The 27,537-nt window shown below is 34.2% G+C and overlaps 1 protein-coding gene across 11 annotated transcripts; it reads right to left on the reverse strand.

Moving 5' to 3' along the window:
- si:ch211-266g18.9 lies at positions 1–26,414 on the reverse strand. Of its 11 annotated transcripts, none has more exons than XM_073928322.1 (14): positions 26,368–26,414; positions 25,913–26,089; positions 23,351–24,061; positions 21,387–21,581; positions 20,267–20,421; positions 16,141–16,223; positions 14,517–14,861; positions 14,383–14,440; positions 14,170–14,313; positions 11,978–12,118; positions 9,643–9,802; positions 7,205–7,626; positions 4,555–4,684; positions 1–1,354 (listed from the first exon to the last, which is right to left on the reverse strand). In XM_073928322.1, the coding sequence occupies exons 3-14, from the start codon at positions 24,012–24,014 to the stop codon at positions 1,197–1,199; spliced, it is 2,655 nt and encodes an 884-aa protein (XP_073784423.1). In that variant the 5' UTR covers positions 24,015–24,061; positions 25,913–26,089; positions 26,368–26,414; the 3' UTR covers positions 1–1,196. The 11 variants fall into 11 exon arrangements, with proteins under 11 accessions (XP_073784423.1, XP_021323057.2, XP_073784424.1 ...); XM_021467382.3 differs by having other exon boundaries at positions 262–1,335; XM_073928323.1 differs by having other exon boundaries at positions 364–1,941.
- Positions 26,415–27,537: the final 1,123 nt, after the last annotated feature.

Here is a 27,537-nt window from a genome sequence, read left to right on the forward strand (position 1 = left end):
TAGTATATTTATTTATTTGATAACTAATTTATGCATTTTTATAGGTATATTAATTTAACAAAAACAAATTTTCTAAAGTTTGGGAGTGATTGACAGCCATGTATTAACATATCTCTGTAGTAACACATATAATCATATCAACAAGACAGGACGAGCGCAAAGCAACCGGTATTAAAAGATCTGTTCAGCTCTCTGTGATCATCAATCATTATCAAATGTGATCAAGAATGAGTTTCACAAGTTTAAAACGGTTTTAAAACAGTGCATGTTTGTAATGAATTACAGCGATTTTATTGTCTTTACTTTATCAACACAGCCACATGTCAGTACAATTATAAAAGAAGATGCTTTGATTACAGTTTGTGGACGTTAAATCAGGTTTATTTTGTACATTAACATAGCATATGTCCATACAGCAGTGGATATAACGTGGATTCTGTCACATTTGCTGAAAAAAAAACTTGTAGTGTGTGTGCGTTACTCATCAAAAGGCTTCAATTAACTTCACAACAAATACATCAAATAATCATCGGGAAAGTTCTTCCTGTAGTATTTCTCACAAACAGTACGTGAGATCTGCTACCTTCCTGTCATTGTGTTGTTTATCTGATGCAGCCGGAGATTGAGGCACACTGACAGACACATGTGAGCGATGGGCAGGGAGAACTAGCATTAAAAGCACAGGCAACAGAAACAGCTACAATGTGTTTAAAGCAGACAATTCCAATATTCTGAAAGGTATAATAAATAATCTGATGGGTGTTTTGAGCTGAAACTTTACTGACACATTCTGGAGACACAAAATACTTATCTTAGATCTTGAAAAAGGGGTAAAGAAGGCTTACTTAATCCATTTGTGTTGGAACAACATGAAGGAATTGCATGGAACCCAGCATTTTTTACAGTGTATTTAGATTTAGATAGATTACCAATCAATGCTTTGTTTGGCTATGTTTACACAAAACAGACAAAAAAGCTGCCAAAAACAAGGTTTCAAGGTGCAGTTTTCTTTGTAAATTGTGGCACAGTGGGTAGCACGATCGCCTCACAGCAAGATGGTCGCTGGCTCGAGTCTCAGCTGGGTCAGTTGGCATTTCTGTGTGGAGTTTGCATGTTTTCCCCATGCTCGTGCGGTTTTCCTTTAGGTGCTCTGGTTTCCCCCACAAGTCCAAAGACGCTATAGGGAATTGAATAAGCTAAATTGTCCGTAGTGTATGTGTGCAAACGAGAGTATGTGGGTGTTTCCCAGTGTTTCCCAGTGACGGGTTGCAGCTGGAAGGGCATCTGCTGCTTAAAACATATGCTGGATAAGTTGGCGGTTCATTGTGGCGACCCCTGATAAAAAATAAAGGATCTAAGCCGAAAGGAAAATGAATGAATGTTATTCGCAAACACACCCTTACTATGAAAATTTACAACAATCGTTGTTTATTTGCTGAATGTAATAATGGATTAAAGAAATGCCTTAATAATTTTAAATTTTTTGCACAGATCAATCGTTTCACTTTATCAGACATCAGTACATCTTCAGTATAGCCAAAAACGTTAATTGTAATTAGCATGTATATGTTATTTCGACTCTCAAAATGACAAAAATGTTTTTCTCAAAAGAAACAGAAGCAGAAGACAGTTATTCACGTTGACATATCACACTCAGTTTGATAAATATAACGCTTCACATATTTGAGGTGTTTTTTTCCGATTTATTTTTTCATGTCCACAAACTAAACAGTCTGGTCTGAGAATTTGTCCACATAAGGTGGCTTGTCTGGAGAGCAGCACGTCCTGAAGTGGTTGTACAGCCTGGGTTTGTCAGGCTGCCAGTAGAGCACCATGCCTGGGTTAGAAGCAGACAGAGCTCAGCCAAAACAGTCCAGTGGGTGTAAAAGACATGTCGGCTTGTTTATAGTATAGTTTGTCCTTTGGCACCCGTGTCGAGGCCTATAGTATGCAAAGGACATTTCAGCCAAGTCAGAAGACGTACGGCCTCAATGAATCTATATGAAGCATGAATGAGCATGGTTGAAAGGAATAGTTTATTGTAATTTGTATTGGCATGCCTAGGCTTTGACTTGTACTTGAACTTATTTTTGTCTGTTATTTGCAAGCAGTTGGAAGGACATCATGTTTATTGAAATGCAAACTGAAAAGGACAAATGATTGTTCGTTTCAAATGGCTTTTTTTGATATATACTCAAAGAATCCTGAAAATATATATCTGTTTCCATTAAGAACACACACAATGTTTTTAAAAACGGTTAATGATTAGATAGAAATATGTTTTTAGCTCCAAATTGAAACATTATGGAATGATTTCTTTTCTATTAATGGCTGCAAAAATACAACTTTTCATCACAGGATTTTATTTATTATATATTTTTTAGAAATTACTGAAACAAATTATCTTTCTATTTATTTATTTATTTATTTATGTATTTACTTTATAAATGCAGCCACTATGAGCACAGGTGACTGAAGATTTAAAAAAATCTAGTGAGGATCTACATGAATGAGAAGAAAAAAAAACTATTGAAAATCATTTTATTTGTTAGTTGTGGGTTTGAGTAAAATGTTAATATTTATTTGATTCTATAATGTTCTGTTTTTGTCAATTAGAGATTATTTATGGTATATAATAGAATAACCAATATGTTTGTGATTTATAGATGTTTTATGCTTTCATATTAATGCCTTCAAATTGCATTGCAACTTGACAACTTTTGATGCTTGAACTTATTTTTGTCTGTTATTTGGAAGCAGTTGGAAGGACAACCTGTTTATTGAAATGCAAACTGAAAAGGACAAATGATTGTTCAGTTTTCATTTTGATCTACTCAACGTCTCCTGAAAAAATATAGCCCTTTCCATTAACAACACACACGATTGTTAGATAAAAATGTCCAAATTATAACATTACGGAATGATTTTTTTTCTAATAGCGATTGCAAAAATTCAGCTTAGCATTACAGGAAATTGTTGTTATTATTATTAGTAGTATTATTACTTTAATTACATAAACAGATTTTTTTTCTTTTTCTTTATAATTTTTAAAAATAAATGCAGTCACGATGAGCATAATCTAGTGCGAATCTAAATGAATGACTAAAAAAAGCTATTGACATTTTTTTTATTATTATATTTAATAGTTGTGGTTTGAGTAAATATTAGTATTTATTTGATTTTATAATGTTTTGTTTTATTTCATATAAAATGTTTTAATTTAGAGATTATTTATGGTCACAATAACATATAAGCATATAAGAAACAAAATACAAACTGTGACCCTTTGCTAATTAATAGGGAGGAAGTTGAACAGGTGAGTTTTTCTTTAAAACACTTTCAATTTTCTTTTGAGTGTTTTTGAAAAGGCTCAGCAGTGATTGGGTTTGTTGAGAGAACTGAGAGGTTTTGATATTGAGGAGGACATTTCGACTGTCACTTAATAAATAATAAATCACTTTTTGAATCTGTCCTTACTTTTGATGTTGTAGCCTGGTTTAACTCGAAAAGAAAAACCTTGACTAATGTGGAAGTTACTTCTGTTTGGCAGTAAAGTCCCTTAAAAAATGTCTAAGTACAAGAAGACATTTATTCTCACTGCAATTGAAAAGTTTAACAAAGTGACGTTTATTGACAGTTTCAGTAGTTTGAAAGATCGTCAATGTTGGTCATGTAAATTACAGCTCAAAGCCACACAGTTGAAGTCAGAATTATTAGCCTTTCTAAATTATCAACCCCCTGTTTATTTGTTTTCCCAATTTCTGTTTAACAGAAAGATTTTTTCAACACATTACTAAACATAATCATTTTAATAACTAATTTCTAATAACTGGTTTATTTTATCTTTGCCATGATGAGTAAATAATATTAGACTAGATATTTTTCAAATTATAGAATTCAGCTTAAAGTGCAATTAAAAAAGGCTTAACTAGATTATTTAGATTAATTAAGTTTAAGTTAATTAGATTAAGTGTTTTTTTTCTGTAGATAATCGAAAAAAAAAAGCTTAAAGTGGCTAATAATATTGACCTTTAAATGGGTCAAAAAATAAAAAAGATGCTTTTATTCTACACAAAATAAATGAAATAAGATTTTCTCCAGAAGAAAAAAAAATATTGTCGGAAATACTGTTATAATTTTTTTTTGATCCATTAAATATTACTTGAGAAATATTTGAAAAAGATAAATATTTCACAATTTTTTACTTTACTTTAGCCATTAAACTAGTTCATATTTAAAAAAAAAAAAGTATTTCTGCACTAAAAATGCCTTGTGCCTCTCTAAAATGCCTCTCTAACATACAGAGTAACATGTAGAGTATCATCGCAGCTATATTGTGGATAAGTGTACTGTCAGCCTGTGCTGTGTGCAGTTGTTGTGGGTTTCCTTCTGGTGTTTGTGGCTCAGCTTAGCATGTGTCACATACTCTTAGCAATTTGTCATAGTAATTGCCCTAACTGTCCTTGTAATTACTGTCTTTATTGTAAACAGCGGCGGAGTAAATGTGAACAGGTGTGAATAATAGTGTCTCTGGTGTTCAGTGGCTGCTTTCACCATTATGACAGGTTATGTGTGTCAGCTCTCCTGTCGGCCTGCGCAGGAACTCGGCTCCAGTAAGACGTTTCTGGCATGAATGGCAAACACATCCTCTGTCAACTTGGATTTTTTCATGCGTTGCTGCCATCTGGGTGCATAAAGAATAATATTAAGCATTGCTGTTTGGCTTAGTGGGTATTTTTGGATGTTAAAATGGCTTTATTTATAGCCTGTCTCAACCAGGATATATATTCATATAGTGTTAAAATATACAATAAATCACATTATTCCTTTGCACATAATTTCCTTAGATATTTATATAGTCACCGGCCACTTTATTAGGTACATCTGTCCAACTTCTTGTCAGTGCAAATTTCTAATCGGCCAATCACATGGCAGCAACTCAATGCATTTAGGCATGTAGACATGGTCAAGACGATCTGCTGCAGTTTAAACCGAGCATCAGAACGGGTAAGAAATGTGTTTAGGTGACTTTGAATGTGGCATGGTTGTTGGTGCCAGATGGGCTGGTCGGAGTATTTCAGAAACAACTGATCTATAGGGATTTTCACGCACAACCATCTCTAGGGCTAACGGAGAATGGTCTGATAAAGAGAAAATATCCGGTGAGCGACAGTTCTATGGGCGCAAATGCCTTGTTGATGTCAGACGAGAATAGCCAGACTGGTTCGAACTAATAGAAAGGCAACAGTAACTCATTAACTCATTAACTACTCATTACAACCGAGGTATGCAGAAGAGCATCTCTGAATGCACAACACATCCAACCTTGAGGCAGATGGGCTACAGCAGCAGAAGACCACACCAGGTGCCACTTTTGTCAGCTACGAATAGAAAACTGAGACTACAATTGGCTCAGGCTCACCAAAATTAGACAATAGAAGATTGGAAAAACATTGCCTGCTCTGAGTTTAGATTTCTGCTGCATCATTCAGATGGTAGGGTCAGAATTTTAGATCAACAACATGAAATCGTGGATTCATCCTGCCTGGGATCAATGATTCAGGCTGGTGGTAGTTCTGTAAAGACGTAGGGGTTATTTTCTTGGCACACTTTGGGCCCATTAGTACCAATTGAGCATCGTGTCAATGACACGGCCTACTATTGTCTACTACTACTTACTATGGCCTAGTATTGTTGCTGACAATGTCCATCTCTTTATGATTCATCTCAGCGGTTCATCCCAGACTGGTTTCTTAAACATTACAATGAGTTCACTGCACTCAAATGGCTTTCACAGTCACCAGAGCTCAATCCAATAGAGCACCTTTGGGATGTGGTGGAACGGGAGATTGCCATCATGGACGTGCAGCCAACAAATCTGCAGCAACTGTGTGATGCTATCACGTCAATATGGACCAAAGTCTCTGAGGAATATTTCCAGTAGCTTGTTGAATCTATGCCACAAAGGATTAAGGCAGTTCTGAAGGCAAAGTGAGGTTCAACCCAGTACAAGTAAGGTGTACCTAATAAAGTGGCCAGTGAGTACTTTTGCATTGTTGCATTATGGTAATCGTAATCTCTGCTGACAACTTGAACCGAAAGGCTAAATGTTGTTTGAAACTATTTATTGTCATGTAAATAATAGACTGAAAAAGTAGGTTGTTCGCTGCCAGTACTTTTTTTTAGTTTAGGGATTTATTCAAATATGTATTTTTAATAAATATTGGTTTAAACTGATGATGATGATGATGATGATGATGAATTAAAGTCACCTTTTTAAAACAGCAAAGTAAAAATTTTAGTTTCTTCCATCTGGCAGCTTAACGAATAATATTAAGCATTGCTGTTTGACTCAGTAGGTATTTTCACATGTTAAAATGGCTTTATTTATTGTACATCTCAACCAGGCTATATACAGTATACATATAGTGTCAAAATATACAGTAAATCACATTATTCCTTAGCTCATTATTACCTTATATTTATACCTTTGCATTATGATATGCTAATCTCTGTTTCTGACAACTTGACTTTAGATGACTTTGGTAGTTTAAAGCAATACATTGTCATGGTTGGTCAGGAAAATTAGGATTAACATTTTTTTCATTTGAAGCATTTATTCCTATATACATTATCTTTTATATAATATATTCTTTTATGCAATTCAAATACCAATTAATGTAAGTTTTTTACTGATAATTTTTTTTTTCAGTTGTTTGCATCTGGGAGCCTAAATAAAAATATAAAGCATTGGTGTTTTAGTTAGTGAGTATTTTTACATATTAAAATGACTTTATTTATAGCACGTCTTCACCAGAAATGTCTGTCATAGAGTTATATATATGAACATTAAATCACATTTGCCCTTAGCTTATGATTCATCTGTGTATTCCTTATATTTATACTTTATTGCATTGTGGGGCATTAATCTTAACTTTAACATCTTGAACTGAAACAAAATGACTTCAAATTTGTTTAGTTTAAAACCATATATTGTCATGCAAATTACAGTCCAAAAAGCAGTCTATGAACTGCCAGTACTTGATTTATTCCAACATTATATATTGTTTAAAACTACCAAAAATGTCCATTAATGTCACTGCAAAGTTAAACTTTCAGAGCATAAAGAAAAACATTAGTCATTGCGATTTGGGTCAGTGAGTGTTTTTGCATGTCAATTGACTTAATTCATAGCATGTCTCACCAATGCATGTCTGTGCCGTAGAGTTTCCACTTTGGCTAGGCTCATCTCCAGACCTCTCATTCTTTTGTCATGCACCGTTCCTCTCAGTGATTCACACAGGAACCGCAGGACCACTTTTAGAGACCAGGACTCCGGAAGCACCATCAACACGCTGGATAAATCAAAAGACTCTGGGTTTTTGTTCAGCAGGTCCACTGCTGCGATGACGTGATGGCTGGACTCCAGGTAGATTTGTAGTAGAGTGAGAAATATGGTCTGCGTGAACTTCTTGTCTCGTCCAGCAGAGGTCCTCCAACAGTAGCATTCAGCAGCCTGCTGGTCTTTCTCCTCATTGACTAAAACCTGCAGGGCCTTTTTGTGTTTTCCATTCTTTCCAAGCGAAATTGCTTGCTCCACATGAAGAGATGAGGATGCTATTTGGTCTGTAAAAGGTGTAGAAGTTGGTTTATTTCATGGACCTGAAATATCAAACTAGGGGTGTGTAATATTGACTGAAAAAACATCTCGTATCTTTTTATTTGTTGCCTTTTTTATATAAAGTTAAGATTAAAGCACTAATCTGAGTGTTTTTTTCCTGGTATTTTGGGTGGCTTAGATCTGTCATGGCACTTAAAACACCAGTAGTTGGAGGCAGATCTCTGTCTTAATAATTGGTTCTGTAAAATCACCTGATTCATTTAGAAATTAAGAATTTTTATGTAAGTCTGTCACAAAAAAAGGTTATTGCTTTTATATATTTTTTCTCAGTTTAGATTTTTTTAAATTGTCTTTTTTTCCTGAGAATTGTGATATGTAAACTCGCGAATGTGATTTTAAAGTCAGAATTCTGAGATAAAAGGTGTTAGTAACTTAAAAAAAAAAAAAAAAAAAAAAAAAAAAATATATATATATATATATATATATATATATATATATATATATATATATATATACAGTTGAGGTCAGAATTATTAGCCCCCTTTGAATTTTTTTCTTCTTTTATAAATATTTCCCAAGTGATGTTTAACAGAGCAAGCAAATTTTCACATTATGTCTGATAATATTTTTTCTTCTGGATAAATTCTGATTTGTTGTATTTCAGCTAGAATAAGGGCAGTTTTTAATTTTTTAAACACTATTTTAGGGACAGAATTATTAGCCCCTTTAAGCTAATTTTTTTCTCGGTAGTCCACAGAACAAACTATCAATATACAATAACTTGCCTAATTACGCTAACCTGCCTAGTTAACCTAATTAACCTAGTTAAGACTTAAAATGTCGCTTTAAGCTGTATAGAAGTGTCTTGAAAAATAAAGTAAAATATTATTTACTGTCATCATGGCAAAGATAAAATGAATCCATTATTAGAAATGACTTAATAAAACTATTATGTCTAAAAATGTGCTGAAAAAAATCTTCTTTCCGTTAAACACAAATTGAGGAAAAAATAAACAAGCGATCTAATAATTCAAGGGGGCTAATAATTCTGACTTTAACTGTATATATATATAATCTGAATGGCCAAAACTTCCTTACTTTTGGGGTCTTTATGTTCACCTGATTAGTTAAAAAAAACTGTTCATTCAGCAAAAAAAAAAAAAAAAACACTGCAAAGTTTGACAAATATTCATCTCTGGCTTTGTTTAAAGCAATTTTTATTTGCAAAACAGACAACATTGTCTGAAATGTACTGACTAAATGTATTTAATGTAAACTTAATGTAAACCATGGCATAAAATCAGTTTTACTATTGAGGTGATATTTTTGAAACTTTGCAAACACTTTTGCTTGTGTGATATACTTAACTACAAATCTCATTAATATAAAAAATCCATACTATTCATATTTATAATGTGTATGCATTCTAATAACTGTAATCACGCGAATAATGCTTTTGTTAACTTCTTTTTCTGTGTGTTTATAGATTATTTCAATAAGAGACATAATTGATAGTGTCAACAATTCATACATTTCTTAAAAATTATAATTCTAGACAAAAATCATATCACATGCCCCATCATCAAACATTTTTTAGTTACAGGTATATATTACTGTTATTATTATTATTATTATTATTATTATTATTATTATATTACAATTATATATTACTTTACACCACACAAAAACCTCAAAACATGCTATTCTGAGTGTACCTCATACAGGTGAGTGGGCTTGACAAACCACCTGTCGAAAACACACTCTTTCATCACTCTGACACTAACCCACACTTGCACCAGTTTTGTAGATTTGCACCAGACACTTTCTTACAAGCAATCCTTATTTAAAAAAACAACAGCAACAACATTGTGCATTTATGAAGTGTGCTTCACACAGGTGAGTGGGCTTGACAAACCACCTGTAGAAACACTCTTGTTAGCATGTTCCTTGTAGCAATGTAAATGTATTAACCTGTTAAAAAGTCTTTATCTGCTTTATCTGCATCTTTTTTGTTTGCTCACCATATATTTGATCAGCATTGTAGAAGGAGGACTGCCACAGTAACTGCTGTAGTTTATGTCTCATCTCCTCTGTGCTTGATTCATTGTTGTGGTCATCCGCAAGCGACCGCAGTATTCGTTTGACATATGATGTGATAAGCATAGTATGGTGCTTTTCCTCCTGTGAAAACACATGTGGTTATTCAATGCCATGACAAGTGATGGTGAACTGGCTTAAAGCTGACATTATATTTTTATTGCGTACATTTTAACTTATATTGTTTTTGCATTGAAATGTAGTTTTTCTTTTACATTTGGATTTAAATGAAGAGGCAGTAGTCGTCGCTATTGTGTCATATCTGTGTAAAAATTGATTCATTAATTGTTACATTAGTTTACCATAGTGATTCGAGATAAGATACTTGCTTATATTTATTTTATTTTGAACAAGAAAAGTCACGTAATACAGTTTTAGTTTTTAATGAAAAACTTTACACTGTCCACGTTTTTATCTGGGTAATAATGTAATCTTACGTAATCTTATCTGGGACTGAAACATCCCATTTCATTTGTTTTATTTGTTTGGCAACTATGGTGATTTCTGTTTGAAACTTAATTTAAGCTAAATTAGGTTTAATTAAAGACTTAAGATTCTGTAATGTGTCCCCTGAGGCTTAGAAATAATAGCATTTATCCTGTTTCCCCTTATTAAGTCACTGTGAATGACCGGGTGAAGTTTTTGATGGTAGTGATGTGCAAATGTGGACAGTCGTGTGGTGGTGAGATGCCATGGAATTACCACAAAAGTTTCAATCAACTTCTTTTTGGACTGAGGACAAAGCCTTTGGTTATGATTGTATCAAATCCAACACAGGGTCATTGGAAATATTTGCTTCAGACTACATTTTTGTAAAGGCATTTTGTAAAAGTTTCTTGGATAAAATTAACAACAGTATGCCAACATCTTTTGTTCTTTTTTACACAAATGATATTTACAGGGACGTATTATCAATGATTAAAGTAGTATTTTCATGCAGTTCTTTGCAGAAAACTAATTAAATATTACAAAACAACTTAACAGGCGTCATGGTGGTTCATTGGGTAGCACGATCGCCTCACACAAAAAGATTGCTGGTTTCAACCCTGGCTGGGTCAGTTGGCATTTCTGTGTGGAGTTTGCATGTTCTCCCCATGTTGGCGGGGGTTTCCTCCGGGTGCTCCGGTTTCCCCCACAGTCCAAATACATGCGCTATAGGTGAATTGAATAAAAACTAATTTAATTGCAGTGTATGTGTGTGAATGTAAGAGTGTATGTGTGTTTCCCAGTGTTGGGTTATGGCTGGAAGGGTATCCGCTGTGTAAAACATATGCTGATTAAGTTGGCCGTTCAATCCCGCTGATGAATAAAGCTAAAAAGAAAATGAATGAATGAAAAACAACTTGACATGTATCTGAAACATAACAATACCCTAAGAAACACATTTCAGATTTGCAAAACAAATGTAAACAGCGCCCTCTAGTGGATTTTTCATCTAAAATGTGCAGCGAGACGTACCTGGAGCAACATATTTAACATTTTGCAAAAATGTAGGCTGAAGCACGAATTTCTAATGAGTCTCAGTTGATCAAATCTGTTCAGTGGTCAGTGGTCACTGTTAATTTAAACTTGGTAGTTCATGTTAATTGAAAAAGGCTCAAAATAAAACAGACTTTAGATGAAAATTAAGAACTGGAAATGTTGATATGGCTACTAAATGTAATGAAGTTGTGGTAAACTCAAATAAAATTTTAGAAATATAAACTACAAAGGTTACTTTAAATAAAAGCTAATTTTGTACTATAAATTGATTGGTTATGAATGCTTTTTTTGTCAGTGTCATTATTGATTAAAACTAACACAAAATGTTAATAAACCTAAATATAAAGTGTAAATATTTACTAAAAAAAGGAAAAAAAATATATATATATATAACAATACAATATAAACTAATACAAACTAAAATAAAAATCAGTATTATAAGAATTAAAACTATAGAACATTATGGAATAAAACTTTTTTTTTTATATCAAAAGATTAGGTAACACTTTGTTTTGATGGTTCATTTGAACGTATTAGTAGACTGTCTGCTTATATATCTGTTGATATGCTCCTTTAACAGACATTTAACTGACTATAAGAAACTTTGCAAACACGTCAATTTACACTAACCCTAAGCCCAACCTAACAGTCTACTTATAATCTAATGAAAATTAGTTATCATGTAGATGCAATGTAACTTAAATTTAACCAACGGACTATCAAAATAAAGTGTGACCAAAGATCAATGTAAATGTAATTTCTATCTTTTATAGTCACCTTGCTGTGTGATTCATTGACTAAATATTCCAAGTACAGGGTCAGAGCGACTGGGTAGCTGTTGAGAATGGTAAAAACTTCTTCTGGTACAAAAGTATTGTGGTTGCCTGCATTTGTCTTTGTGAAGATAAGTATACCAGCCTGTTGATGGAGAGAAGCAGCAAATCAGAATAATTTCTGAAGTGATAAAAGGATATAATGACTGCTGAAAAATAAGCTTTGCAATCATAAAAAAAAAAAAATGTATTGAATATTAAAGGTGCAGTATATAGGATCTCGCTGGAAGTACAGTAGTAGGTCATCCAGGTACTCGATCATGCCCACTGTTGTTTTTCCAGTATGGATTTAGACATACTACTCGATTGGGCCCAGATATATAATTATATTTCTATATAATTTCATCAGTTCATCAGATGACTTACAGGTAACTCTTTTTGCAAAGACTTTAGATTGATTGGGATGATTTTATAGGAAAGCGAGAAATTAGTTTTTTGTAATTTATTATATACATATAATAAACAGAATACAGTCATAAACACAATGGAGCAAATAATAAAGCGAAATAAAATGATTTATGGTTTTCTGGGGAGAGTCTTACAATATTCAATTACAGAAATTGAATAATCAAATGTAGATGAACAATGCATGGTCTTCATCATATAAACTGTTCAATAAAACAAGTCTTTATTAAACTTCTTTTTGCTCTATTAAAATGTTTTAAACTCTTAAGAGATTAACTCTCTTTCTCTCTTAAAATTCTTATACAGTCACAGGCCTTAAAACACACGCACTGATTAACTTTCACTCTACTATGCTGAAATTCTGTAGAGTCTCCACAAATCTCATGTGTTTTGACCTGTGGTTCCTGGTCATTGCGATGTGACTATTGCGGACAGACACATTGCGATATCAATGCTCAAATGATATATTGTGCAGCCATACTCACATACATTTTTTCAACAATATATAGTAGGGAAGTATTCAATTTCAAGATTACGACACAGAAAGCACATTTTTAAAAGGAGAATAACTCACTTTAGCATTGATCACTTAGCGTGTTTCTTAAATATCTGCAAACGTATTATGGTATTTTTATGCTTTAAAAGAGTCAAGAACTTACATGCAGCACCTTTAACATAGAAAGCATATAATCATAATGAATCATTACAGCATTTTAGAAATTTGGGTGCAAACAAGACTTCAAGAACATTTATAAATCTTACCGCAAACATTTAATTTGAACCAAAGACTGTGATTTGAACATCAAAGCTATTCTTATGTTGTAGTTCACCCAAAGAAATTAAAACTTCCTCTCTCTAGCTCTAGTTCTAAAATGTTATGAATTTCTTTCTTCTGTTGAAAACAAAAGACGATTTTATGAAAAATGTTGGGAAAAAACAGCTGTTGCCATTCATAGTGTACTAGTAGGAACAAAAACACTTTGGTTGTCATTATGGCAGTTTTTCTTCAGTTTATCTTCAAAAGAATGAAGGTTTAAAACAAGTGGAGGATCAGTAAATGGCAGAATTTTCTGTTTTGAGTTAGCTATCTCTTAATTCTAGCAGGCCTGGATTGGCTAATCGGGAGGACTGGGAGAATTCCTGGTGGGCCGGTCCATTTTTTGGCCGCGAGGGCCGGTGTCCCTAGCTCCAGAATCTGTTGCTCTCAGCAGTCACACTTTTTAAATTTATTTATTTATTTACTTGACCACAGTCTTCTTATTCATTATTTTACCGCAGCTCTGCTCTTTTTATATATAACCAGCCTGCAATATTCCAGCAATATTCAACTTGTGGTCCAGTGGTTAGCACGTTAGATTATGACGCTGCTGACCCGGGTTTGATCCTCGTCTGTGTATGATTTTTTTTTTTTTCATTTTTATTGTTAAGACATATAATACTGTTAGAGTTGTTGAACATTTGAAGTTCTAAAGCAGCTGTTTTCTCAAAAAAAGACGTGATAGTGTAATTAGAAACTGAATTGGAATGACCTTATTTTAATATAGTCAGTCGTGAACTGAGGTGGGCCGGTCTGAGGCTTAAAACTCCAGGGCTGAAAAGGAGTGCCACTCCGGCCCTGAATTCTAGTGAAATAATGTTGCTTCTTTCTCTCATCAAGGCAAAAAAGTTAACTGAGCTCAATGAAATCTGTATAACTCTGCCCTCTGCTGTTGATTAACACTAAACACTTGCCTCTTGGTCTCTCCGAAGAACCCAGTCCACAAATTTCCAGATGATCTGTTTATGCTCCAGATTTGACAGAGTTTTGACTATATGCTGGAATACACTGGTGTTTGAAGGGTCTTCACTTTCGTCCTCCACAATTTTAATCCAGGTCTGAAAAAAAAGAAGCTTACTTTACTTACTAATTCATCTTTAGTTATTGCTCCATGCATTTTTCATTACCTGAATTGCATTGAAATGCTGGCCTTGGCTTTGATAGAGCAATCCAAGTGTGAAAAACCTAAAATGGCAGCAAATTAGTTTGCCTTTTCTTAAATAAACTTTAAGAATAAGTTGTAAACTTGATGAGCGCAAACCTTTTGTGCTGCTCCAAATCAGCCACACACATTTGGAGATTGCAGTTATTCTGTGTCGACACAAGCTGGTCCAATTTTTCATTTTCTCCTTGTTCCAGATACAGCTTGAAAAGTGCTGAGTCGATGTCCTGAAGACACGTTTGGCCCTGCGCTGTTGGCTTCACTTCTCTCAAGAAGTCGTCCAAAAAGCTGAGGTATTGTTGAAATGTTGGCCAGTCATTTCGGCTTAACGTCCACAGGTCTTTGGCGTTGCTGACCGCTGTTGTTTGTGGTGTGAAATCTTCACTCAAAACAGGCATTGCTGGATAAAGGCTAATGATTTCCCTAGGGTCCAAATCACCTTTACTGGAAAATAAGATTACTGCATTAACATTGATTTGCATTTAATGCATTTAAAAAATGCATTTAAGGATTGCTGGGAAATTTCACAAATAATTGCAAAGAAATCGTATCACATTAAATTAAAAATGGGATTTTTAGGAAGAAAAACAAGATGTAAACAATAATTCATATACTGTATGTAGTTAGGGGTTTCTAGATTATGCTTTATCATTGTGTTTACATTTATATATCTTTTTTTTTTAATTGTAGTGTTGTATGTATTTATACCGTAGTAATCTGGTAGCCTATTTTGGAGTTAATTATTGTGATTTCCCGATTGCCTGGGAAATTTGTCCTCATTTGTAAGTCGCTTTGGATAAAAGCGTCTGCTAAATGACTAAATGTAAACGTAAATGTAAATACTGGGAAATCTTTGTAGACTGATGGCATTTCATCAACCTTTTTATCTTAAAATGTCAGCAAAATCACCTGTTTCGTCATGACTTTGGACATTAAGCTAGAGAATCGTCCAGATACGTTTGTGAATTAGCAACGGTTCTTGCTGTTCTGTTGGCAGCTGCGGATATGAATGAATGGCGGAAAAAGGTTTTTCATACAAAAGGATTTTTTAGACTCAATATTCAGTCAAATCACACAATATATATATATATGTATATATATGTATATATATATATATATATATATATATATATATATATATATATATATATATATATATATATATATATATATATATATATATATATATATATATATATAAAGTTGAAGCCAGAATTATTAAACCCCCTGACTTATTAGCCCCCCAATTTTTGTTTAACGGTGAGAAGATATTTTTTAACACATTTCTAAACATAATAGTTTTAATAGCTCATTTCTAATAACTGATTTATTTGATCTTTGCCAACATGACAGTACATAATATTTTACTAGATATTTTTCGAGACACTTCTATACAGCTTAAAGTGACATTTAAAGGCTTAACTAGGTTAATTAGGTTAACTAGGCAGGTTAGGGTTATTAGGCAAGTTATTTTACAGAACAAACCATTGTTTTACAATATCGAAAAAATATATAGCTTAAAGGGGCTACTAATTTTGACCTTAAAGTGTTTTTTTTTATTTTTTATTATTAAAAACTGCTTTTATTATAGCCGAAATTAAACAAATAAGACTTTCTTCAGAAGAAAAAAATATTATCAGACATATTGTGAAAATATATAATAATAATCAATATTTTAGTAATTGGTTTCCCAAATACAATCAAATGTTCAAGCATTACTTACATAAAAAGCTCTTTTGCTTCCACAAAAGCCTCTCTGTAGAACTTTATCATTCCCGATGTGCAAATTAGATTTTTGTGTAGATCCTAAAAATGTGGCATGACAAAAAAAATAATAATAAGGATAAATACAAGATATTTGCAGAAATCATACACAAAAATGGTATTCAGTGTAGCAAACAAAACAAAATTAGTTTTGAACAAAAATCATATCCACATTTTAAAATACTACAGTAATTTATAGTAAATACTATGTTTTTGAACCATGCTATAGTAAAGCACTTTATTTAATCTGTTGTGGTGTTTCTATAGTTGCCATGGTAATTCAACAAGTAGTAATATAAACAAACTACCCTATATCCTAAAGTATTCTACAACTAACTCACCACGGTTTACTGTAGTAAAAACAAAAGTATACTACAGTTTTTATTACAGTTTATTAATTCACAATAGTCAATACTACAGTATGCTATGGCCTTCGTTCACAAAGTTTTGTGAATAATACTATAATATATACAGAATATTACACTTTACTATAGTTGGTTCAAAACAATATAGTATTTACTATATATTACTATAATATTCTTACAGTGAAGCATTTGTTTCCTCCTTATTTAAAGTTAACTATGAAGTAGTATGCACTGTATGCAGTATGGTTTCTATGTAGTTAAATTTACTTAATTTTTGACCAATATACCATAATAATCATAATATTTTACCATCTACTTATTTCATTATTGACTAATATTAAAACTGACTAAATACTAAAGTTAGCACAGATGATGCTATTGTATTGCAGGATCTTTGAGTTGATTTTCATGAGCTGGTGCATCTGGGGTCTTAATGCTGCTATAAGATTATTTTCCTGAATGAGATCTGTGCATCTGGTGCTGAGCTCAAATGAATTACCTTTCTCACTGTGTCTAAGACGCTCAGCCACAGACCTACTTATTTTCTCTGACCCCATGACACCATTACAGACATTATTTCTATGCTTTAAGCATTTGTTCTCTAATGAATATTAGTGTTTCAGCAAGATATACCTACTCATTAAACATAATGCATGCGCTAGTATGTAAATTGATGAATTAATGAGCTAATGTTTACATAAAGGGGTCAAAGATTAGTTAGTAAAGTCTCGCCTGTCGGGAGAAGCTTTAATTACAACATTATGCTTGTATTATTCTGCTAAATATACATTCTGTTTGTTAATTGATTAACGTTGATGAATAACAAAATGAAGTGTACTAGCTGTTCCTCTTAAAGTGATAGTTCAGCCAAAAACAACAGTTTTGTCATCATTTACTCAAATGTTTGCTTAGCACTGTCGCATTACTGCAAGAAGGTCGCTGTCAGTAATAATCCATAGAAAGAACAAAAATAGAATGAAAGTCAATGGCTGTTTTTCCCCACAATCTTCCATATTCAACAGAAGAAAGAAACTAAATCACGTTTGTAACTAGAATGAATAAAAGATGACAGAATATTTATTTATTTATTTATTTATTTATTTATTTATTTATTATTCAAGCATCTAATTCTGAAATCTACATATCATTGTCAGGTTCTTCAAAGATCAAGAGCACAAAACCTCTAGTCTAAACGGTTCACTGCAGATCTTCTATCGTTTCATTATTTTGGATTTTATGCAAAACTCACTTTTGCAAACTAGCCCTGGTTTTTTGTCGGTTGTAAGCAGATCAGTGGAAAAAGATTTAGTGGATTCTGAACATAAAAAGTTATCAAAGAAAAAGTTTAAATTCTGAAATTTGTGTCAGGATGCCTAAAAGTTTACAGTGGACGATCCCTATTTTACTTAAATATCCATAAATGTTGAACAGAATGAGATTTCATCACCAAACTTTGGTGCCACGGTGCATGGTCTAACAGGGTTGTGCTTATTCTCTTAATGAGTTCTGGGTGTGTTTCGAGAATAAATCAGAGTATCATTAAGAGTTAGTTGCATTGCCATGGCGCATTTGTTATGTACATGGCGGACTTTGTAAGTGGAAAAACTGAACGCTTCACTAGCGAGAAAACAGTTAAACAGACCATCTGCAGCATGAGAATAGAGAAGGAGCCTCCTCTATTCTGCCTTTGCTTTCACTCTTTCTCTCTTTCATAGATACGGAAATGTGTATGTACGCTCCACTGAAGATTAATTCGCTTAAAGATTTGTTTCCAAAGTTTTTCTTAATTCAGTTCCAATTTTCTGCAAACTAATAAATGAACAGTAATAACGTAGTGTGCTTAAAAAACTGAATAATATCCAAACACACGTGCTATGCCCCATACGGTCTAAAACCTGACAGATGGACAAATCTTAGCTTGTTTTTAATAAAACAAATATAAATATGCATATAATAAATAATACTGTTAATAATAACATTATACAAAAGCAAATTGTCGTGAATAAACTGAAAACCCCCCAGAGATGAAGAAGGCATGTAGGTACTGGTTTTTATATTTATGTAGAAAGTAATAATTTTTTTGATATTTTAATCATTTAATTGTTTTTTTGTTTGTGAAGATATTTGTGTATTGCTATACATCTTGCATGTTTTAAGCAATTTGTAAGTAAGCCGCACAGCTAACGCACTCTGTGCTAGACTTTTGACCTGCTCTCAGCTGGTCTATTGCTCAGTCTATTTTAGTACACCTTTTTTCTAGATTGAAACACCCATGAGTCCACAAAGTGGTGCAAATGGATTTGCTATTTAAACAATGTGGCAGAAAACGGGAAAATTGAGGTTGCGTTGGTTTGAAAATAGCAACACGTCGGGGCAAACAGGTCTTGCGCCTTATTGCGCTGGCTGTATGGGAGGCTCCAAGGTCGGTTTGAGCTCAAATTGAGCTAACTGTAAAAAAAAAGTAGCATAGCTTGACCACATGGTGGTGCTGTAACAAAAAAAATTCAAACCAATTATAACATGGCCACGTTTACACTGTCAGGTCTTGATGCCCAAATCCGATTTGTTGCCTATATCTGATTGTTTTGCCTTACACGTTGTTTTAATTGTGACCCATATATGATTCATGTATTTACACTTGCCACACAAATTACGACGTTGCGTATGCGTAAAGGCGAGTTCTAGCATCTGCACCACACTAGCCACGATGGAAGAAATTATCTTGCTTTTAGCTCTGCGAAATATGCTAAGTTTACCCAACTTTAAAATGGTTTTGAGGCGGAGGTGGAGGAGGAGGGCCTTCATCGCAGCTTGCGCCTATGTTTTATATATGGTGTCCTCCACCATTCAGAGGAATTTGTGGGTACGAGAGAGATCTCAGGTCTGGTGGGAAGAATTTGTGGCGGCCTTTACTGAGGAGCAGTGGGTCCAAAATTTTAGGATGAGTACACACACACTCTTCCTTCTATATCATTAAACCGCGGAGAAGTACCACATTGTCGCAAGTTTAATGATGTACAAAACAGAAAGCCCCAATAAATCCGATCTGCCTGTTTACATGATAGTCACATTGTCACAAATCCGATTTATTTATACCTGATTTACTTCCACATATGAAGGAGGCCTGAAACCAATCTCTGAATTTCCGAATGCATGCATGTTTTTTGTGTTTACACACTCATAGAACAGATCCAATCTGTGTTACATAAGAGCAAAAATAAGAGTCTTTTCTTTCATTCTTTTATAACCTTTTTTAACACATATTATTGTTTTTATCTGTTTTTATATTATTATATATATATTTTTTTAAATACTTGTCTCTTTTATTCCAGTTTATGTAAAGCACTTTGTATTGCCACTGTGTATGAATAAACTATAACACTGTGCTATATAAATAAACTTGCCTTGCCTTAACTGGCAGTGTAAACAGGGCCTCTGTAACCATTAGAGCATTTGTCTTGAAATGATGCATAAAGGGACTTTGTACCTTTTCAACTATTATTCCCCTCTGAATTTGGGAATAATATACAGTTATAGTTTTACACTTTCAAAAAAATGATGGATCACATCGTACTTGGAAAAATCATGACATGTGAGTTATGGAGTCTGAATGGAAATCAACTCATGGAAACTGTTTGACTTGTGGCGTTGGGAACTATTTTGGAATTATTAAAGTAGGATAAGACATGCATTTACATTATTTAGTATTTTCAGTCTAACCTTGTAGGAGTCCCTTGGCAGAAGATGTTGAAGTCTTTCCAGCAGCGTCAGAGCTTCTTCAACTCTCTGTCTGTTAACCAGCTCATGAATCTGATCTTCAAGAGGAACTGGTGACAGCCGCTGAATCTCTTTGTCAGTGACAATAAAAACACTTTCTATAAAGATGAAAGACATGGATAATGGGTAGAAGTATGCTACTCAATAGTGATGAAATTAATGAATTATTAGTGTTTGCAATCTATAACGTCAGTCATCAGTTGTTTCATCTTGGTTTGAATGTCACTTTGGATAAAAGTATCTGCTAAATGAATAAATGTAAAATAAATGTAAAACTACACTGGTCAAATGTTTGCAAATTATGAATTTTTATTATAATCAATATTAAATATATTCTAACTATTATGTAAATTATATTGTAAAATTTAGTCAAATAAAAAAATGGATTTAAAAAAAATTCAGCTACGTCACTCCAATATTTAGTAAAATTATCACCTAGAAATCATTTAAATATGCTTCTGTTTGGCTCATGAAATGTTGCGTATTATTATCAATGTGTAAAACAGCCATATTAAGAGATTGTTCACTCAAAACCATTTACTCAACCTACACTTTTAACAAACAAGTGGTTCTTTCTTCTGTTGAACACAAAATAAGATATTTTGAAGAATGTTGAAAACCAGTAACCATTGAATATCATAGTATTTTACATGCTATTGATGTCAATGGTTACCAGTTTCTAGATTATTCAAATGATCTACTTTTGCATTCAACTGAAGAAAGAAACGCATAAAGGCTTGAACCCTCTTGAGAATTTACATTTTAGGTGATTTTTTTTTTTTTAATATTTGTAGAAACCATGAAATTGAAAACCAGTCAAAGTTATATTAATACAGCTGAATGTCATAAACATAACCTTTTAAAGTGCTACAAATACATAATTATTTAAAATCTTCTCTTTTACACCTTAAATTTATAGAGAAGTCTTGAAAAAAATCACAAAACATAAGCAATCAAGAACAAGTATGGCTCCTATTGATGTACTAAAGGATGGATTTTGAAAGATAAATGATGGACTGATGGATGGTTTCTGAAAAGATCGATGTTGGATTGTAAAGGGAACCTTCTGTCGGGACGAGAGATCTGGCATTGTGAACAGGCACAGTTTGCTTCAGCTGCTGGTCCAGAATGCTGTAGATGTGAACGGATTGATTTTGTAGTGCGAGCACATATGGGAAATGAACAGCCGCGTCCATCACTCCATCAGGCAACTGCACTGGAGGATGCTGGGAGGTGCCATTCTTCATCACAAACATGCCTAGAAAGCAACATAGAGGCTACTTTATGCAAATACTTAAATAGTACAATAATTAGCATTTGGGTATGGCAAGTATTTAAATTGAAGCAAAAATAAATGAGTAAATTCCAAATTAAAAAAAATCTAATTTTTTGCCCTTACAAAAAATAAGATTTTTTTTTCATCTTCTGCACAAACATATTTAAATAAAAATTTAAGATTTCTTCACCTCTACTACTGAAAGTTTGTTTATTTTAATATCTAATTTTTTTCAAAACATTTATCTTATTCAGTTTTAATTTTAAATGTAACTTTAGATTTATTGTGATTTTATTTTTCTCACATTTTTGGAAAAATGTATATATTTTTGGAATATATATTAATAATTAATTATATTAGCTAACATTAAAGCAAAACATTAGATCAAACTAAAATTTAATTAGTTTTTTCGTAACATGAAAGAAAATAATGTCAAATGCAAGCAAACATTTTCCTTTTGAGGTAATGTTAACTTTGTTTTAAAAAATATTTTTCATTAGATTTGTAGGGCCCTATCATACAGGCGAAATACCTATATGGTGCAATTTGTTGCTATTTTTAGACCCGCGCAAATGTTATTTTTATGTTTTGTGCCACGTTGTTTAAATGGCAAATCCATTTGCGCCACTTGAGGTTAAGGCGCTTTGTTGTGTGTTGCTATTTTGATAAACTGAAATAGACTGCACAATTTACCATCTAAAAGCTGGTGTAAAGTCCAGCGCAGAGCGCGTTTGTTATGTGCCTATGCAGGTCCAGACGATTACACATTGCTTAATACACACAGCATGTACAGCAATACACAAATATCTTTACATATGAAAAAAATTAAAGGATTAAAATATTACAAAATTATTATTTTCTACATAAAAATAAAAACTACAACCTTCATGCCTTCTTCACCTTGGGGGGGGGCTTTATTCATGACACTTTGCATTTGTATAATATTATTATTATAATTATTAGGAGGTTTATTTGTTATATGCATAATTATATTTGTTTTAATAAAAACAAGTTTAGATTTGTCAACCTGTTGAGTTTTAAAGATGTATGTATCACCATGAGGATTATAGGAATGCATAAGAATAGGACGTGTGTTTGGATATCGCTCAATTTTTTGACTTTGTTATTATTGTTCATTTATTCATTTGCTGAAAATAAGAACTGAATTTAGAAATAGTTTAAAAACAAATCTTTGCGCTTAACAAACAAAATTAAATATGTAGGCTAATGGATGTCTTCAGTGGAGTGCATGCAACACTGTTTCCTTTTCCACCAAAGTAAATGAGTAAAGAGTAGAAGTATATTAAAGAGAAAGCAAAGAGGCCAACTGGAGGAGGCTCTTTCTTTATCCTTGTGCTGCAGATGGTCTGTTTAACCGTTTTCTTGCTAGTGAACCATTCTGTGAAGACACTCTGATTGGTTTAATGCACATTATGCTCAAAACACACCCATTACTCATTAAGAGAATAAGCACAACCCTGTTAGACCATGCGCCAAGGTGCAGACCGTATTTTTCCATCTTTAAAATAGCAATAGTGGATTGGGACATGCCCTTAATGCTTTTGCACCATGTGTTTTAGACTTTGCGGCTAGATTGTTAAAATAGAGCCCATGGTGTTAATTAACTATAATAACTACAATATAGTCTAATATAAACCTTTTTAATATTTTTTAAATGCCCTTCTGAGGACCTGTGTATGTACTTCCCATTTTTTTTACATTTTATTATATATCTAAAAGCAAAATCTCACCCAAACATCCAGGCCCATTCAGAACGAACTCTCCTTTTCCACATTTGTTAGCGATGATATTTTGTTTCCCCAGGTTATGTAGGAAAAGATCAGTGGTGTTTTGGCTCTGATGATCATGGAGAAAATATCTGTCACAAGTGGCCACACACAGACACGTGCCGAGCGCAGCCAGAAGCACAGGTTCCTGCGGCAGAACCACCTGTTTCACACACTCCCATCTGTCCACATGCACCTTATAAACGCTTACTGTTTTCCTCCTGCTCGAGGCCACGATGAGCTCCGCTGAATCTCTCTGAATCCCTGACTCACTGACAGCAAAGAGTAAAACGTTGGGGATTTTCTTCAGAGCTGGGAGGGCTTCAAGGGAGAACATGTTTAGCACTGTAATCGAACCGTCCCAAAGAACCAAGAGGTGATTGAGAACCGGGATGGCTGTTAATTTGATGATTGCTCCGCTTCGACCCATCTGCCTCTTTCCCACCTCCCGAACTGTAAGGCTTTGTTGAGAGCTTGGGTTGTTTACAGTGAGGTACTCAACGGCTCCCTCTTTGGTCCCGATGTAGAGGTTTTTACCGAAACACTCCAGACACTGAATGCTGAATTTGTCTCTGCCTTTGCCTGAGGGCGTTCTTTGAAAGACTAGCGCTGGAGTAAAGACCTGCATGGTTATTTACTGTTCATTTACTGTAGTTCTCAGATGCAGAAGTACACCTAAAAATAGAGGAAAAATTGGGTGGAGATAGGAAACAGCCTTCATTAGTTCAGCTCTCTGTGTGCTGGAAGCAAAAAAATAAATAAAAACAGGTACACTCCAAATGAAAAGGGCAAAAGTAGTTATCACTAGTTCCCTTCATTGGATTAAGAGTAACTCATTTTTTGTATTACAAGTTTTCTAAACTAAGGCGGTGTGATGGTGTCACCTCACAACAAGAAGGTTCGAGCCTCGGCTGGATTAGTTGGCATTTCTGTGTGGAGTTTGCATGTTCTCCCCGTGTTGGTTTCCTCAGGGTGCTCCGGTGTCCACCACAGTCCAAAGACATTTGCTATAGGTGAATTAAATGAGCTAAAATGGCCATAGTGTATGTGTTTGAATAAGAGTGTATAGGTGTTTCCCAGTGATTGGTTGCAGCTAGAAGAACATCAGCTGTATAAAACATATGCTGGATAAGTTGTTGGTTAATTCTGCTGCGGCGTTCCCTGATTAGGAAAGGGACTAAGCCGAAAAGAAAATTAATGAATGAAGTTGGTGGTTCATTCTTCTCTGGCAATCCCTGATTAATAAAGTGACTATGCTGAAAAGAAAATGAATGAAAGTTTTCTAAATTCACTTTTAAGAAACAAGTGAGAGGTAAAAGTGTTTTATTTTTTTGTTGAACATAAAAGAAGATATCCTTTAATAGTATTTGTTTTTTTTTCTACCATGGAGGTGAATGCACCAGTTTCAAACATTCTTCATTTATTCATTTATTTTCCTTCGGCTCAGTCTGTTTCAGAGGTTGCTACAGCTGAATGAACTGCCAACTATTTCGGCATATGTTTTAGGCAGCAGATGCCCTTTCAGCTGTAACCCAGTAGTGGAAAACACCCATATACATACACACTCATACACTATGGCCAATTTAGTTTATCAACTTAAAGCCCATGTCTGTAGACTGTAGGGAGCACCCGGGGGAAACCCATGTGAACACTGGGAGAAAATGCAAACTCCTAACAGAAATGTCCCCTGGCCCAGCTGGGACTCGAACCAGCGACCTTCTTGCGGTGAAGTGACAGTGCTAACCATTGAGCCACTGTGCCAACCCAACATTCTTTATAATATTCAAAATAAAGAAACATATGTAGGCTTAAACACTTGAGAATTTTCATTTTTGGGTAAAATATTTTATGGAAACCTTGAAATTGAAAACCAATCAGTTATATTAACAGAGCTGAATGTCATAAGAATTGCTAATTTTTTTGGCGTTACTAGTTTTCTAAATTATGTCTGAATATGCAAGTAAGGATTATTTAATTAAATGTGCTTTAATTTGCTGTTTTAATTTCTTTTAAAAATGTGTAAAGTAATTGAATTTCAACAACACAAGACGATAAAGTAGCACTTTAATATATATTTTCAACCCAGGCTCATTTTGATTATTTACCTTTTTACATATTTCTGGAGAGAGCCAAACACATCCCTGGAGCTAAGTTTTTTTTTGTTGCAGTTTTTGTTTTTGCAAATCCACCAGAGGTCGCTGTGTATGGTTATTCATATCTTAAATTTCTCTCGCGCACCTGCTGTTCTTGCGTAAATCCACCAGATGCTGCTGTCGACTGACTGACTATATTACTGACTGACTGACCGATCAACTCACCCACCCTCCTCCTTCCCTAATCCCAACCAATAGTGTTTTAAAAAGCACAGATTGACTTACCCACCCACTTCCCTAAACCCAACCATTAATTTTCAAAAGCAATCCAGAAAAAGAAAAGCCCTCGCCTGGTTTTTACCACGTTTTTTACCACGATTTTACCACATTCTCCACCTGTTATTTTATTTTTTGGCTTCTGTTTTTCTCTTACCTGCTTTCTGGAACCTTTCTTCACCAGACTAGAACTTGGTAGTCACGGTTAACTCCTCTCTGTGTCTCAAGTCGGCCGATGTACGTGTCGAGCCACTGGACAAACTGGTAACAGTGTAAAAGCTGTCCACATGGAGGTTAGCTGCCAAGCGTGTAAAGGAACGCCATCATACCGCCCCTGTAGCATTCATTTTAAAGATGAAATGCAGCTATACGTAGCTCTGGCTACATAATTTGCGATCTTCAGAAATGTAAATATATCTACGTTTTTAGATTGAGCCTATTCTGCGTATTTTAGATGTTTTCTTTACATTACAGAGAAAAAAAAACTTTTTTTTACCTGCAGTGTCTCGCTTTAGTAAAGCAAAGTAATTAGCACCATAATCAGTTGAAATTATATTTAACCAGTATATACAGTGTTTGTTCAGCATAAAAAATAATAAATAGCAGTCTCACCTCGTTAATGTAGACGCTGTCAGTGTTGTAGACGTTTCTCTTTCACTGAATTGTATTTTGACCTTGCCATGTGACTCTCATCCTGAGGAAGTTTGTGTCAGCAGTTTTGCTGCTTTTACTCCAGCTCTGAATGGATCATTGGTTTCACAATGCCAAATATCTCAGAGACATAAAACCCTTGGTTAAATATTTCTTACATGCTCTCGAGATGTTTTTTAAAGTGACTTGGAAATTTTTTCTGTTTACAGAACAATATTAGTGGCAAACTGACTCAGTATGCATGAATACACAAGTTCATCTTATGACAGTTTTCACATGTATTTTAAATAAAGTGTGGCTCTACCAAATGCACATTTACCTGCATAGACACAAGGCGCAGTGAGTAGCGCTGTCACCTCACAGCAAGAAGGACGCTGGTTCGAGACTCGGCTGAGTCAGTTGGCATTTCTGTGTGGAGTTTGCATGTTCTCCTCATGTTGGCGTGGGTTTCCTCTGGGTGCTACAGTTTCCCCCCCAGGTCCAAAGACATACGCTATAGGTGAATTAGGTAAGCTAAATTGTCCGTAGTGAATTTGTGTTAATGAGTGTGTATGGATGTTTCCCAGTACTGGGTTGCAGTTGGAATGGCATCTGTTGCGTAAAACATATGCTGGATAAGTTTGCAGTTTATTCCACAGTGGCGACCCCTGGGTAATAAAGAGACTAAGCCGAAAAGTAAATGAATAAACATGTAAAGGTGGCACTGTGGCACAGTGTTTAGCACAGTCGCCTCACAGCAAGAAGACCACTGGTTCGAGTCCCAGCTGGGCCATTTCTGTGTGCAGCTGTTATGTTCTCCCTGTGTTTGTGTGGGTTTCCTCAGGGTGCTCTGGTTTCCCCCACAGTCCAAAGACATGCGCTATAAACATATGTCGAAATAGTTGGTGGTTCATTCTGCTGTGGCGACCCCTGATAAATAAGGGACTAACCCTTAAATAAAAATGTAATACAGATGTGTTAAAACATTTTAAAAGCAATGATGCATTTCTTAAAAACAGTCTCTGCGACTTACAGATCAATGCTTATGGCTACTGAAATCATACTGACATGACAGAAAATTTACTATGAATGCTAGCAAGTCCCTCTAGGATTTTTTGACCCCAATGCTTTAAAAAAGTGCCTGAGAAAAAC

The sequence above is a fragment of the Danio rerio genome, chromosome 17 (assembly GCF_049306965.1).
Source record: "Danio rerio strain Tuebingen ecotype United States chromosome 17, GRCz12tu, whole genome shotgun sequence".
NCBI classification, from domain to species: domain Eukaryota; kingdom Metazoa; phylum Chordata; class Actinopteri; order Cypriniformes; family Danionidae; genus Danio; species Danio rerio.